At 35.5% G+C, this 15,252-nt stretch overlaps 1 protein-coding gene across 3 annotated transcripts in view; it reads right to left on the bottom strand.

Annotated features, from left to right (window-relative positions):
- The window catches only part of VMP1 (vacuole membrane protein 1), a 126,224-nt gene that overhangs the window by 81,957 nt on the left and 29,015 nt on the right, over positions 1–15,252 (bottom strand). For all 3 annotated transcript variants that reach the window (XM_036835306.1, XM_036835307.1, XM_036835305.1), the window contains exons 4-5: positions 14,909–14,999; positions 13,590–13,700 (exon numbers count right to left, since the gene is read on the bottom strand). In XM_036835306.1, the coding sequence (XP_036691201.1) occupies positions 13,590–13,700; positions 14,909–14,999 (202 nt within the window). The remainder of the gene's footprint in view (positions 1–13,589; positions 13,701–14,908; positions 15,000–15,252) is intronic.

Raw genomic sequence — 15,252 nt, 5'->3', positions numbered from 1 at the left:
AGGAGTGCCCTGATAATAATGTAGTACCTATGTAAGCCCTGAGAAAGCAGTCCTAGTGCCACAAATACAAATTAGGGTCTTTGTAAGAAAGGTGTGGGACAGTCACACCTTAAAACCTGAAAAAAAATCATATTAGTAAATGACAAACTAGTCTATGTATTGCTGCTTCAGTTAAGGAGAAGTATTTTCTGGATTTTTAACTTTATTGTTCAGATCATTTGGGGGCCCTTTCTTCCAGAGACATTTTTTAAAAAGTGAAAACCTGAGGGCTTCCCTGGTGGCGCAGTGGTTGAGAATCTGCCTGTCAATGCAGGGGACACGGGTTCGAGCTCTGGTCTGGGAAGATCCCACATGCAGCGGAGCAGCTGGGCCCGTGAGCCACAACTACTGAGCCTGCGCGTCTGGAGCCTGTGCTCCGCAACAAGAGAGGCCGCGATAGTGAGAGGCCCGCGCACAGCGATGAAGAGTGGCTCCCGCTTGCCACAACTAGAGAAAGCCCTCGCACAGAAACAAAGACCCAACACAGCCATAAATAAATAAATAAATAAATAAAAGTGAAAACCTAAAATGATCATATTAGTTAATTATGAGCCTAATTTAGCCAAGCCTTTTTACCAACCAAGATACAGAATATGTCACATTAAGAGCGCAGTATGTGTATGTATGAGGTTTTTTTGTTTTGGCAGCACCCTGCAGCATGTGGGATCTTAGTCCCCTGACCAGGGATCGAACCTGTGCCCCCTGCATTGGAAGTGCAGAGTCTTAACCACTGGACCGCCAGGGAAGTCCCAGTATGAGGTGTTTTTTTTTTTTTTAAAATATAGTGAAAGTCATGTAAGTTATTTTAATTAATTAATTAATTATTTATTTATTTTTGGCTGTGTTGGGTCTTCGTTTCTGTGCGAGGGCTTTCTCTAGTTGCGGCAAGTGGGGGCCACTCTTCATCACGGTGCGCGGGCCTCTCACTATCGCGGCCTCTCTTGTTGCGGAGCACAGGCTCCAGACGCGCAGGCTCAGTAATTGTGGCTCACGGGCCTAGTTGCTCCGCGGCATGTGGGATCTTCCCAGACCAGGGCTCGAACCCGTGTCCCCTGCATTGGCAGGCAGATTCTCAACCACTGCGCCACCAGGGAAGCCCTATGAGGTTTTTAAGGAAGATGAGCAGACAGACAGACAGACAGACAGACATTCTTCCACTCTAGGCGGCTCCCTCAGAACTGATAAAACATTCCTGAAGACTGGAGTTGTTTGCACATCTGTAATGTCAGTTCATAGCCTAATTCATCATCCACACACAGAAGTCAACTGAGATCCCAAAGGCAAAATTCCCAATTAGTTTTGTCTGGAAAGTTTAGGACAAAGGTAATAAAATCAGGAATCCTCTGCTGATTCACTGGGAAAACATTTGTTTGCCACACTCCTTCACTGAGGAACAAAAGGAGTCAGTGGTTAGTCTGGAATGTGATTCATTAGGAATATCTGGGTGATAAATAAATGAAAGGAGATGACAGATGGTTGTCTGTATGACTTGCAAAACCTTTTGTTTTCTTTAAGTCCAACTTTTAGGGGAGTTTAGAAATACTTTTACAAACAGGAATTGTACTCTTCAAATACTTTTAATCATTGCTTTTCTCATCGCAGTCAGAAAACAACTTACCTAAGGTTATGGTATACAACAAATAATTCTAGAAGGCTAGAGCATAAAACTGTTGATTCCAAATGGGCACTGAGAAGTTTAACTAGTGTTTATATTCTTTTTGTGAAGAAGGTCCCGAGTTTACAAATTTAAGCCCCTGGTCCCTCCCTATAAAATGCAGTATAATATGTAAAAAAGCAGTAATTTGGCCATTAGTTAATGTGGATTTTAGTTTTCTAATTCTGTTAGTAACTTACTAGATGTAATCAGACTTCTATCTCACATTCCTCATTTGATGAAAAGCCTGAAAATAATAATGATAATAATGCCTGCACAACCTAGGTAACACAGCAATGTATGAGATTATGTAGTAAAAGTGTTACGATAAGCATAAAATAACCAAAACAAAAAAATGTGTAAACTCTATAGTTCATGCTTCAGGTTATAAGGACCTATTTTTAAAGTCATTTTTATTATATTCAATCAATCCATAAATAAAGACATATTTCACTTTTCTTCTCTAAACCTAAGCAATTTTGATCATAAAGTTGGTTTAAGTGTTCAGGAGGAATGGACCACATATTTATAGAGAGAGCTTTTAAAAAGGTTATAAATTGTTTAAAATATATACCCAACAGAACAGACTTCAGCAAAACTGAATCTTCTTAGCTTTCATTTAAACACACATTAATAAATAGTGACTTAAGGGCAGGAAGTCAGTCAGTCTGTGCATACCCTTCTGTTTGGTGAAAACCCAGCCCTGTGTCCTGGAGACCCTGGTTCCTACTTTTGATGTGGTGATGCTCTTAAGAGTTAATACATGAGTCATTCCTTAGGGAAAGACAGGGAGAATAGCTGATCATGCCCTCATCAAAAAAAGGCAAACAGACCTTTTCTAAGAAGGGCCTGTTGGTCTTCCCGCAAGAGCCCTGAGTCACTGCATGCTTATAGCCAGAGTCATTATACGTATACAGAGCAATATTAAGTCACACTAGAACCTTACTTTTGGCAATTTCTTCTCTTTTTTTGTCTTATCGAGGGATAGACACGTAAGCTATGGAGCGATAATCAGAAGTCAAGCAGGAAAAACAGTGAACAGGTTGGCTAACAATTTTTAAAAGAATTATTCCACCTCATGGCATTAAACAATTACTACAATAGTTCTCTTACTGAAACTGCTTCGCTATTTCACTTCAACCTATGTCCATGCAGTTTTCCAAATAACACTTACTTTAGGCAATAAATAGCCAAGAGTCAAAAAAGTATAAGAAACAGCTTTATATATATATATAAAACAGTACTATAAAGTATTATATACATACTATAAAGTACTTGTTCACTAAAGGAAACAGGGTGCTATAGACAGAGATGTTCTATAAACATTTGATAGTAATCAAGATGTTGGATTTTTTTTAATGTACAATTTTTACCCCATTTTAGTGATGAAATGATCCTAAACGTTAAGGCAGAAACAGACCTCTGAATCTTACACAGGGGCAAATATCTCACAATTAACTTTCCCTGTACTTATTTTATAACAAACAGCCGAAAATTTTTTTTCCAAAATTTTTTTCTATTAAAATGGTCATTTTTGGAGACTTCCCTGGTGGCGCAATGGTTAAGAATCCTCCTGCCAATGCAGGGGACATGGGTTCGATCCCTGATCCAGGAAGATCCCACATATTGCAGAGCAACTAAGCCCGTGCGCCACAACTACTGAGCCCGCGAGCCACAACTACTGAGCCCATGTGCCACAACTACTGAAGCCCGCATGCCTAGAGCCTGTGCTCCGCAACAAGAGAAGCCACTGCAGTGAGAAGCCTGCGCACCCTTCTCCGCCACTAGAGAAAGCCTGTGCGCAGCAACGAAGACCCAACACAGCAAAAAATAAATAAATAAAAATTGTTTAAAAAGGTCATTTTTTTGTTTTTATTTTTAAGTAGAATTCTTTATTCATTTATATCTTATTTTTATACCTGATAACTGCATTCTGAACTTACAGTTTTATGGCCATGGTTTCTCATGGTACTTAAAACACTCTTGACATCTACTAACTTAATTCCAGTGAATTTAAACTACCAATTTTTATCTATAAAACTATATTCTTAATCTAAAATTGTCATATTAAACAAATGACTCATAAATACCATTCATATAATAATGTCTTGATGTTATATCTTCTTATAAACCTTGATCTATTCTACAATGTAACTGAATAGTTCCCAAACTTTTCTACATACCAACTGCCATCTAGATAGGGCAGTTCTTATGTGAAAATCCCTACCATTTTGATACCCAAAGGTGAGAGAATTCAGTGGTTAAAATATATGACAAAGAGAAGAATTATCTGCAAAATATATTCAGCCTTCTATTTATAGCTCAATATTTGAGTGCCTTTAACATTTTTTAATGATTATTGATAGTTTTTGTTCTCAGAGTTCTTTGTCTAAGAGCTGGGCTTATTTTGAAAGGAATATAGGGCTTGGGAAGCCTTTCTCCGGGAAACTGCTCCACCTACTGTCAAAAACTGTTCATGTATCACATTATTTGTAAATTCCTGCCGAAGGACTCATTTCCTTTGTTACTGTCAAATAGAACAGACTTTATAATCATTAATGGCACGCACAGTTTACAAATGGCTCTTAAATCAACTGCTTGTCTTATAACTTGAGGAATAATAATGTGAATGCATATAAGGAGCATGTCTGAGATATATTTCTCATCATGAAGTACCAAAGTTCCTGTTTTTGTTAAACTGGTTGTTTACCAGGTTATTATTATGAATATATTATGAATCAATCATATATTCTAGTAATGGGAAATAGTTTTAAGGTGGCTACTGAAATTACCCTATCACTTCTCCTAATTGTTTGTATCAATCTAAACGTAATCCACAAATTATTTCTCAAAATGAGTGCTGTTGTAAAGACCGGTATTTAATAATTGCACACATCGATGGTTTAAAACATGAGATTAGAACTAAATTTTGCTGTCATCAGGCAGCTCATTTGGAAGAAATTCTTTTACTTTTCTCTTCATGAAAAGTTGTTTTTTCTTCCCCTTGATGGTCTTACAGACCACTCAAGCATTCACACAACTATATTCTCTTCTAAAACATCATGTTAAGTCTAATATTATGACCTGGGAGAAGTGATAATCCTTTTTTGGCAAATGGAGGAATCAAATGCATAACATGTCACGTAAAAATCCTTAGGGGGTGGCTAGCTCACTAAGGCTCCCAAGCTCAATATGCTTCTTCTGGTGTACTACTGTCATCTCATGAGTTAGAGCAACGGTTAGCAAACTACAGCCGGCAGATCAAATCCAGTCTGCTACCTCTCTTTGTGAATAAAGGTTGACTGGAAAACAGTCACATTCATTCCTACACACTGTCCCTGGATGCCTTCTTATTACCATGACAGATCTGAGGAGTTACAAAAGAGATTGCATAGCCCGCAAAGCTTAAAATATTATCCGGTCCCTTTTCAGCAAAAGTGCTGCCCCTGGGCTGCCTCCCCTTGGGTCAAATCATTATTAAGGTGAAAATTTTGACACATTCAAACACAGAGATACAACAAAGAGGTTAACAGCAGCCATGTTCTCTTCATTAACTTGTTTTCACTCTGGGCATTATTTCCACTAGTAAATAAGCATTCCTGGATGGCCTGGAATGGAAACCTGCTACATACATGCTAAGACTAAAATAAATTCGTTAATGGATTTCTGGAAATTAGTATCCAAGAGAAGAGGGCTTAGAAGGCATGATCTTAGAAAAATCTACCAGCCACAGAACCTTTTTTTGCATCTGATCTACTTACAAAAAACATGAGTAAAGTAAATGAATGAAATCAGTAAACTTGCACTACTTGCCAGGCAAAATTAGCTCATGAATTAGACATCTATTACAGGTGTATTTATGCAAAATGACTTCAAAATTCTAAAACAAAAGAGCAGATGTACTAAAACAGAGTATTTATTTAAGTATAGTACATATAGAAAAGTGCATAATGTAAGCACCTTAATGAATTATTTCAGACACAGGTATCCTCTATCCAGATCAAGAAATATTAGAAACACACAAGAGGGACATATCTTATTGGTTGTCAAGATTTACTACAAAGCTGCTAGGATGAAAATCTTTTTTCAATTACTTTGTCAATTTCTACAAAAATACCTACTCAAGTTTTGACTGATATTACATTGATTATGTAAACAAAATTGGGAAGAACAGCTACAATATTGTGTCTTCTAATCCATGAAAATAATATATACCTTCTGTTACCTAGATCTTTTTGCTTCCAATAATATTTTATAATTTTATATAGAGGCCAAGCACATCTTTTGTTAGATTTATTCCTAAGTATTTGCTTTTCAAAAAAAAGTTATTATAAATGATGCTTTCCAAAATTTTCACTCTCTAAATGTTTATTGTAGTATACAGAAACACAATTGTTACACACACGTTGACCGTATAGCCAGTAACTGTGTTACACTTCCCTATTCTACAAGTTTGTGGAAGTTATCTCCTTCTCTAAATTTCTGCCAAGTTCTGCTTTCCATAAGTTGAGTATATATTATTAAATACAAATTTAGAACTGTTATATCTTCCTGGTGAACTGAGTCTTTTATTATTACCAACGAACACATTCTATCTATTAACACTTCTTGCCTCATACTTTACTTTGATTTCAATATAACTACATGAGCTTCTTCTTGGTTGGCATCAAATGGCTCATCTTTTTCCATCCTTTACCGTTAATCTTTCTGTGTGTTCTTTCTGTGTGTATTTTAGGTATGAAGGCTGGATTTAGCAAATAGCTGAATATTTTAAAATATTTATTTGGATAACTGGAAGAAACATTTATTCCATTTATTGATATATTTGGATTTAAACATACCACTGAATGCTTACTACTTATCCTGCCTGTTCTACGTTCCTTTTGTCTGCTTTCTTTCCCTCTTTTGCCTTGGCTTTTTAAAAATTACTTGGTTTTTACTTGTGCCTATTAGCTTGATAGTTACATATTCTTATACTGCTTACCCTAAAGATTATAATATAGATCTTTATTAATTAATGTCATATAAATTAATATCTTACCTCTTCTAGGGCAATGCAAAGACTTTAGAATAATTTAATTTCAATTACTCCACACGTGATTTGCAGATGATGTATTTTTTTTTTAAACATCTTTATTGAAGTATAATTGCCTTACAATGGTGTGTTAGCTTCTGAGATGATGTATTTTAATTCCCTCTAAATACTTTAAATCTCTCAAAACATTATCACTACATTATCATTAAAAACATAATGTTGGGCTTCCCTGGTGGCTCAGTGGTTAAGAATCCGCCTGCCAGTGCAGGGGACACGGGTTCAAGCCCTGGTCAGGGAAGATCCCACATGCCGCGGAGCAACTAAGCCCATGCGCTGCAACCACTGAGCCTGCGTTCTAGAGCCCGCGAGCCACAACTACCGAAGCCTGTGCGCCTAGAGTCCGTGCTCCACAACAAGAGAAGCCACCACAATGAGAAGCTCCTGCTCACCACAACTAGAGAAAGCCCGCAGGCAGCAACGAAGACCCAACGCAGCCAAAAATAAATAAATAAAATAAATACATTTAAAAAACATAATGTCAAAAAAATAGAAAGACAAAACAAACAAAAAAAAACCATAATGTCAATCTTAATTTAAATTTACCCATATATATACCCTTTTCTTAATCTTTATTCATTCCTGAATCTGAGCTTCAATCTAGAATCACTTTCCTTCCATTCAAAGAACACTTTTTAGTATTTCCTTTAAAGCATGTTTGCTGGTGGCAAACTGCTCTGTTTTTCTGACAGTATCTTTATTTTATACTGTTGAGGGGACACTTTGAGTATCTTCTGTTGGTAGTTATTTTCTTTTAGCCCTTTAAAGATACTCCACTGTCAGCTGACTTTTACTCTACTCAATGTTCTGTGGTGACCTAAATGGCAAGGAAATCCAAAAAAGAGGGGATATGTGTATACATATAGCTGATTCACTTCGCCGTACAGCAGAAACTAGCACAACATTGCAAAGCAACTATACTCCAATTAAAGAAAAAAAAGCTGATGCACTTGCTACTGCTATTGCTGTGAAAAATAATAAATTGTCCTTCATCTCTGAAAAAAAAAAAAAATCAATGACAGCAAATCAGTCTTACTGAAGTTTCTCTGAAGACAGTATGTCTTTTTCTCCATCTCTCCTTTTTTGTTCTGGATATTTTTCTCTGGCCGATTTTGCAGTTTATTAGTCCTGTCTTAGCTGCTGTCTACTGAAGTCCATTAATTGAGTTCTTAATTTCAGATAATGTTTTTTTAATTCAAAATTTCCACTTGCTCTCTTCTGTAGTTTTCAATCTCTGCAAAAATACTCAAACTTGTTTTTTACTTCCTTGAAACACATTGATTTTGGATTAAAGTACACATCTAATAACTTCATTAAATAGATACCCTATGGATCTGTTTCTCTTATTTCTTGTTTCAACCAAATTATCATGTTGCTTCAGATATCTGATTACTTTTGATTGAGTGCTAGACTTTTTTTTTTAATATAATGTGACGCCTACGATTATTTTATTTTCCTCCAGACTTAAGATTTAGCCTGAGCTTCAGTCCCTGTATGGGCTGATTTGTATCTAGTTCATCCTTATATTTAAAGTGTGGCCCATCAGGTTCCAATCCAAAGCCTGCGGGTTTATTAGGCCATATACTTGACTGGTTTCACCTCTCTGGGTTTCCCCTTTAATCTAGATGTTGGCCTTGTAATTCTTTGCTATCTTTTTATCTCTATGGTGCCTTTAAACAGATGTTTTAAATTTTTATCAACCTTTTTAAGATACTTTCACAAGCGAGTTGATCGAAACTGCCTAATCTATTGTCACTGAAAATGGAACAATAATCTGTGGTTTTCAACTATGGTATTACATTCTGCTACATTAAAATCAATTGTGGGAAATTTTGCTTATAGTTTCTTAAGAATAGTAGCTAAAGCATGAAAATTGAAAATGATTGTTTTAAAAATAAAATCAGAGCAAGAAAAATGACAATAATAATTATAATAGTCGCTTAACATTTACTGAGCACCTTATATATACTAGCCACTGAACTGAAAAGTGTACATGTTTTATTTCATTTAATCCTCCAAACAACCTTATGAGATAGGTACTATTATTATCTTTTCCATTTACAGTTGAATAAACTGAGGCTTAAAAAGTTAAGATATTTCCCAAATATCACAGAGTTAGTAATATTTGACTATCCATTCAAATCCAGCTCTGAATATGCCCTATTAAGTATCTCCCATAGGAATAAAAGCTTTTAGTCCCATAACAAAATCACCCTCCATCAATTGCATATTCTTAAATATTAAAGAAAAAGATAGAATTATGGCATTACATCTGAAACTACGCATGCCATGGGAGTATGTCCTGCATGTAAATATATATCACAATGGAAAGTCTAATAACTGTGAAACTAATTAATGAATGTGCAAAACTATTAAGAAAACTTATTTTCATTCACATGCATTAACTGGCATTATGTAGTCATAAATACAGATAAATAATAGAATATGCCTCTAATTTATTTGAGGGTTTCATATTTATCCAGAATAGAACCTGCAAATATAGTATAGTATATTGGTTGTATTAGCAATGCCACCTAGTGGCAAACTAATATAGCCATCGTTAGAAAAAAAAGTCCTATAAGAGTGGTTCTTAACATTTTATGGGTTACAGAATCTGGAGAATCTAATACTATAGGTCCTTTCTGCCAGAAAGATGCATATTTGCGAAGACACATAACAAGTATAGTGTTCAGGGAATTAACAGACCTCCTGAAGCCCATGTGTTGACTGTTAGAATTAATGGAACAAACCAACTAACCTAGAGGCCCAACCAACTCCCCTTCAGCCTTGAAAAGGAATCCATTCACTTCTCCCTTCATCTCTTCCTCTCTGGTTAGCAATCACTATTCCTGCATAAACAGTATCTAACTCTTCCTTCGTGGCTACATATCTGTTCTTGGCAAACTACTAGATTTCTACTGTTACCAAATCAATTTACAAAATTTGATAGTAGTCATTTTTCCCTGTTGATTTTCACTAAATTTAATTTTTAAATTTAATCAAACAACTATTTTTACATCTAATGTTTAAAGAAGTGATGACAATTTTCAGGACATCTGAATTAAGTTAAAACCTTTCAATTATATCTAAAAATATAAATGAAATTGTTGATTGATAAACTTAAAAGTCAAGATAACTTTTCCCTTTTAAAGGCAGATATATAGGTATATAATATTTTAGGAAATATAGTAACATTTGTAGATCACCATTTAGTTGCACAATTAGTTAAAATTAACTAAATGATTACTTCCAAAAGAGGTTAACTTCCGTGCTGGGAAGAATGTAATTGAGAAAGTCTGTCTATGCAGGAAAAATTTTCCTATTTCACTTTAAAGCCATAATTTCCAGTAAAGAGAACCATGATCAAGAATGAATTAAATCTTTTCCCTTTGTTAAACTCAGTTTCTTTTTCACCTGTTTTGCTGTAAATTATTGTCAAAAGAAGGATCATTTTTCTGACCAGACTTCTCTCCTAATATAGTTTTCTCTCCTAATATAGTTAATTGCTTTCTTGACTGAGGAGTTATATGGGTATATGGAAAGAGTGCCTATTTCATCAGCACAAAAATGTATGACATGAGAATGTTAACGTCACATCTCCCTAAGTGATTATGTAAGGGCTCATAAATGAAAGGAGGTGTAATTAGGACTTTCCAGATACAATCACATTTGACAAATATAAAACAACAGGAATGGTGATCTATAAGGATAAAACTGTGTCAACCATCTATCACCAAGAAAATGTTACGTTTTAAAAATCTAACCAGAGATTATTTTGAATAGCTTCTTAAATAATAACAGAGATCAAATTCTTAAACCTTTATTTGATTCTGCTTTGCCTTCGGTTTCCTGGCTATTTTTCTCCATAATTGCCAAAGTTCACAAATGCACAGTCTATACTTACTCATGAAATTTTTTACTATACATTTGCTACACTATTGGTTATTGACTACCGTGGCTCTTGGGAGGACTACATGAGATAATTCATAAAAAGTGCTGAGCAAAAAGCCTAGCATGTGGAAAACATTCAATAAATGTTAGCTAGTCTATCAGTCAGGATAGGTTATAACAACAAACAGCCCAAAAACCTCAGTAGCTTAAGACAACAAAGTTTATTTCTCCCTTACTCTACATATCCATCAGAGGCTAGCAAAGGGAATCTGTTCATCACAGTCAGAGACTCAGGCTCCAGGTGAAAGACAGTATGACAAACCTTGAAGCATCTGCCAGGAAGCAACACCTATCACTTATGCTCACATGTCAAAGCAAATCATATGGCTGGAGTTCAACAGGATGGGGATGCAACAACTCCCCACAAAAATGAATACCAAATATGGATAAAAAATAATAAACTGGGACTTCCTTGGCGGTGCAGTGGTTAAGAATCTGCCTGCCAATGCAGGGGACACAGGTTCGATCCCTGGTCCAGGAAGATCCCACATGCCATGGAACAACTAAGCCCGTGTGCCACAACTATTGAACCTGTGCTCTAGGGCCCACGAGCCACAACTACTGAGCCCGCATGCCACAGCTACTAAAGTCCGCACACCTAGAGCCCATGCTCCACAACAAGAGAAGCCACTGCAATGAGAAGCCTGCTCACCGCAACAAAGAGTAGCCCTCACTCGCCGCAACTAGAGAAAGCCCGTGCACAGCAACGAAGACCCAACGCAGCCAAAAATAAATACATTTATTAAAAAAAAAAAAACTGATCTCAACTAATATTACTCTGATGACAATGATGATGACAATGTTTGCCATTTTCAGTAGTAGTAGTAGTAGTAGCTATAGTTAACTTCTTGTAATCTGACTTCCATCCCAACCAGGTGATTGAAAATAAACAAAAACCAGTGACATCTTTTATCTTCCTTTTGCTTGACTTCCCTGAAAATTATTTTTTGCAAATGCTTGTTTTCCTTCATTTTCCCTGTTATACCTAGGGAATCCTGGAAGGAATCCTGTGTCCAAGAACTAACAGATCTAAGAACTAAAGATAATCTGCTCAAATGGAAATGGCATATGCTGGGTATCTCTTTATATTTCTTTTTAACATTAACATATTGCTCTTCAAGCCTTTACATACTGAATTTGTTTGCTATGTTGGCCTTTTATCCATTTTTGATCACTATTGTCTAAAAAACTGTTCTTTTGACAAAATCAACACTCATTCATGATAAAAACTCACAAAAAAAAAACCCTGAAAACAAACACAACTCGCAGCAAACTAGGAATAGAAGAGCTTTATCAACTTGATAAAGAACATCTACAAAAACCTACAGCTAACATGATACTTAATCAGAATTGAAAATGGTCAGTTAATGCTAATCCTTCTGAGGACACAGGCTTCCATGGAGGTAGCAAGAAGTATGGAGAGGAAGAGGTATTTACTAAAAAAAAGAATATGCAGAGAAACTAAGCAGAATGAAGGCAAAAGGTGGCATAAACCTTTAATATTTCAAGAGAGTGGTTGGAGTGGCAGAAACTAAAGGCTTCCCCATTAAGGTTGGGAACAAGGGAGGATGTCCCTCTCACCACTCCAATTCAACATCAGACTGGAAGACCTAGCTAATGCAGTCTGACAGGGGGAAAAAAAAAATGAACGGGTATACAGACTGAGAAGAAGTAAAACTGTATTTGCAGACAACATGATTACCTATATAGAAAATCCTAAAGAATCGACAACAAAGTCCTGAAACTATTAAGTGATTACAGCAAGGTTACAGAATACAAGGCAAATACACAAAAGTCAATTGCTTTCCTATATATCACCAATTAACATACATGATCCACAAATCATGCCCCTAGGTATTTACCCAAATGAGGTGAATTCTTATATGCCCCTCAAAACTTGCACATGAATGTTTACAGCATCTTTATTCCTAATTGCCATAACTTGGAAACAACAATGATATCCTTCAATAAGTGAATGGATAAACAAACTGTGATGGTACATCCAGAAAATGGAATATTATTCAGCAATAAAAAGAAATGAGGTATCAAGCCATGAAGACACACAGGAACTTTAAAACCATATTGCTAAGTGAAAGAAGCCAGGCAGAAAAAGACACATACTGCATAATCCCAACTATATGACATTCTGGACAAAGCCAAAATTTATTATGCACTGTAATGGAGAACGTTATGCATTCTCCATTACAGTGTCACATACCCAATATAAATGCTGAGCAGCCATGAACTACCACAAGAATATTTTTAAGAATATCTCTCTCATTTCAACTAAGTAAAAAAAAAAAATTTTTTAGGAGGGGTACATTTTATACTTTGATTTAAAAGAGTTTAAGAAAGCATTAGCTGTACGCATGTAATACTTCATTAACTGCACTCAATAAGATTACCAAAATAACTATCCAGTATGTACATGGTGTTTGAAGACGTGAGGGAAGATACCATTTCTCATTTGCAGATTAACAGAGAAAATAACTGACCAAATTAATTCTAAGTCTTACATGGAATTCTGTACAATTAAATAACTTCAACTATTACAAAGACAATTGCATAAGCAAGAGAACCATTATTCCAAAATCTGGAAGGAAAAAACATTTCCTGGCTGAATTAATATAAGTAAACAATCTCATTTGCCTAAGGGTTCTTCCTCCCTTCTCTTTTTAAATTCTCAACCCAAAAGGAAAAACAAAACAGAATTCCAAATCACTGACTTGAGAATTAGAATACATATAAAACACAAAGGTAATTAAGTAAAAATCCTAGAATTTTAACTTCTGAAGTAAAAGCACCAATTAAAACATAATCTCTTTCAATCTTGCTTATTAAAATTATTCTTACCAGATAAAGCAGAAAGGTATGCAGCCCTGTTCCAAGCCCAACAGAAGACAAAATTCCTAAGCCTATCCAGTAGGCATACAAAAGAAACTGTTTCTCTATACGTTGCACATACTGAAAAACAAAAGGGATGAGGTGAAAACAAAATCAGAATTCTTAAGCAGAAATGTGGTATTTATCAACTATAATAAAAATAAAACAAACCAACTAAGTTTCCAATAGGAAGAAAGTATTAAGATTAAAAGCTCCTTGAAGAGTCCAAATTCCTCTAATATGTGGTCACAGAGATGGCAGAAAAAATCATGTAACTGTAATAAAGCTCATTTCTACATTTTAAAAGTCCTATTATTACAATGACATTTATACAAAAAATGCAAATTATTGATAACTATGAGAATAAAAAATTTAAAGATACTTAAAAGTTATAAAAATTTTGTTTAAGAAAGCATGATAGGGACTTCCCTGATGGCGCAGTGGTTAAGAATCCGCCTGCCAATGCAGGGGACACAGGTTCGAGCCCTGGTCCGGGACGATCCCACTTGCCGTGGAGCAACTAAGCCCGTGAGCCACAACTACTGCATTTATAAGTATAAAAACTTCTCTGATTAGAGGTAAAGTGCTGCTCCTCCCCATTTTTAATGCCATTTGTTGTTTTCTAATTTTACAGGCAATATATGTTTATTACAGACAACTAGAAATACATAAAAGCGTAAAGTAAAAAACAATTACCCATAATCTCCACCCTCTCAGAGATAATCACTATCAGCATTTTGATGCATTTAGAGGTAAACTGCTCTAAAATATGAAATGATAACATTTTAGAACTATTTCCTAATAGAATACATTAACGTTTTGCAATTTTATCAAAAGTTATTAACAAAATGTCCTATTTTCCTTTCATTTATGCTGTACAGATGACAGGCAAGTGAACTTCCCCCCACTTTGTACATATAAAACCTAACCTTCAATCTAGGATGAGTATATCAGCTTGGATGGATCACAGGAGTGTGTTATAAAAAATATGAAGACTTTGGTAGTGATTAAAGGATTCATGCTGCTTTGACTAAACACTGTTAGGAAAGTTACATTTAAATCCTTAAAGGTAAAAAGGAATGATATATACCCAATATAAATGCTGAGCAGCCATGAACTACCACAAGAATATTTTTAATATTTGGCCTTAAAAGTAAGACATTAAGATACCAGTTATGAGATAAATTAAAAAGAAAAAAAAATCAATGAAATCCACAAAAGCTCCATTTTGAAACTGTTTGGGATTAGGGAAGGTACAAGAATAGAAACAGAGGTGCTGAACTTCTTACCTGTTGATGTGCTCCTTCAACATAATACGTAGCTATAAGCACAGCAAGCAGCAGTAAAAAAGACATCACAACGCTTTGACGATGCCATAATCTTAAAAACAAATTAAAAAGAAATGAAATATGTCACAGTCTCATTTTCAGGATTCATCACTCTCAAAACATTTCTTATTGAAGCAATTAGGTTACTTAGCTCAGCTTTAGAAGTTGTTCTTGCTGGATTGAGCTCTTTTTTTCTTAAACACTATGGTCTCTTGGGGTGCAGAAGGGGGTCAAGACCAGATACTTGGGTATAGAATCTAATTTCTTATTAGAAACCCCATCGTAGGGGCTTCCCTGGTGGCGCA

Source organism: Balaenoptera musculus, chromosome 20 (genome assembly GCF_009873245.2).
Source record: "Balaenoptera musculus isolate JJ_BM4_2016_0621 chromosome 20, mBalMus1.pri.v3, whole genome shotgun sequence".
Lineage (NCBI taxonomy): Eukaryota > Metazoa > Chordata > Mammalia > Artiodactyla > Balaenopteridae > Balaenoptera > Balaenoptera musculus.
Note: the sequence above shows the minus strand (reverse complement) of the source record. Positions and strands in the feature narration are given on the sequence as shown.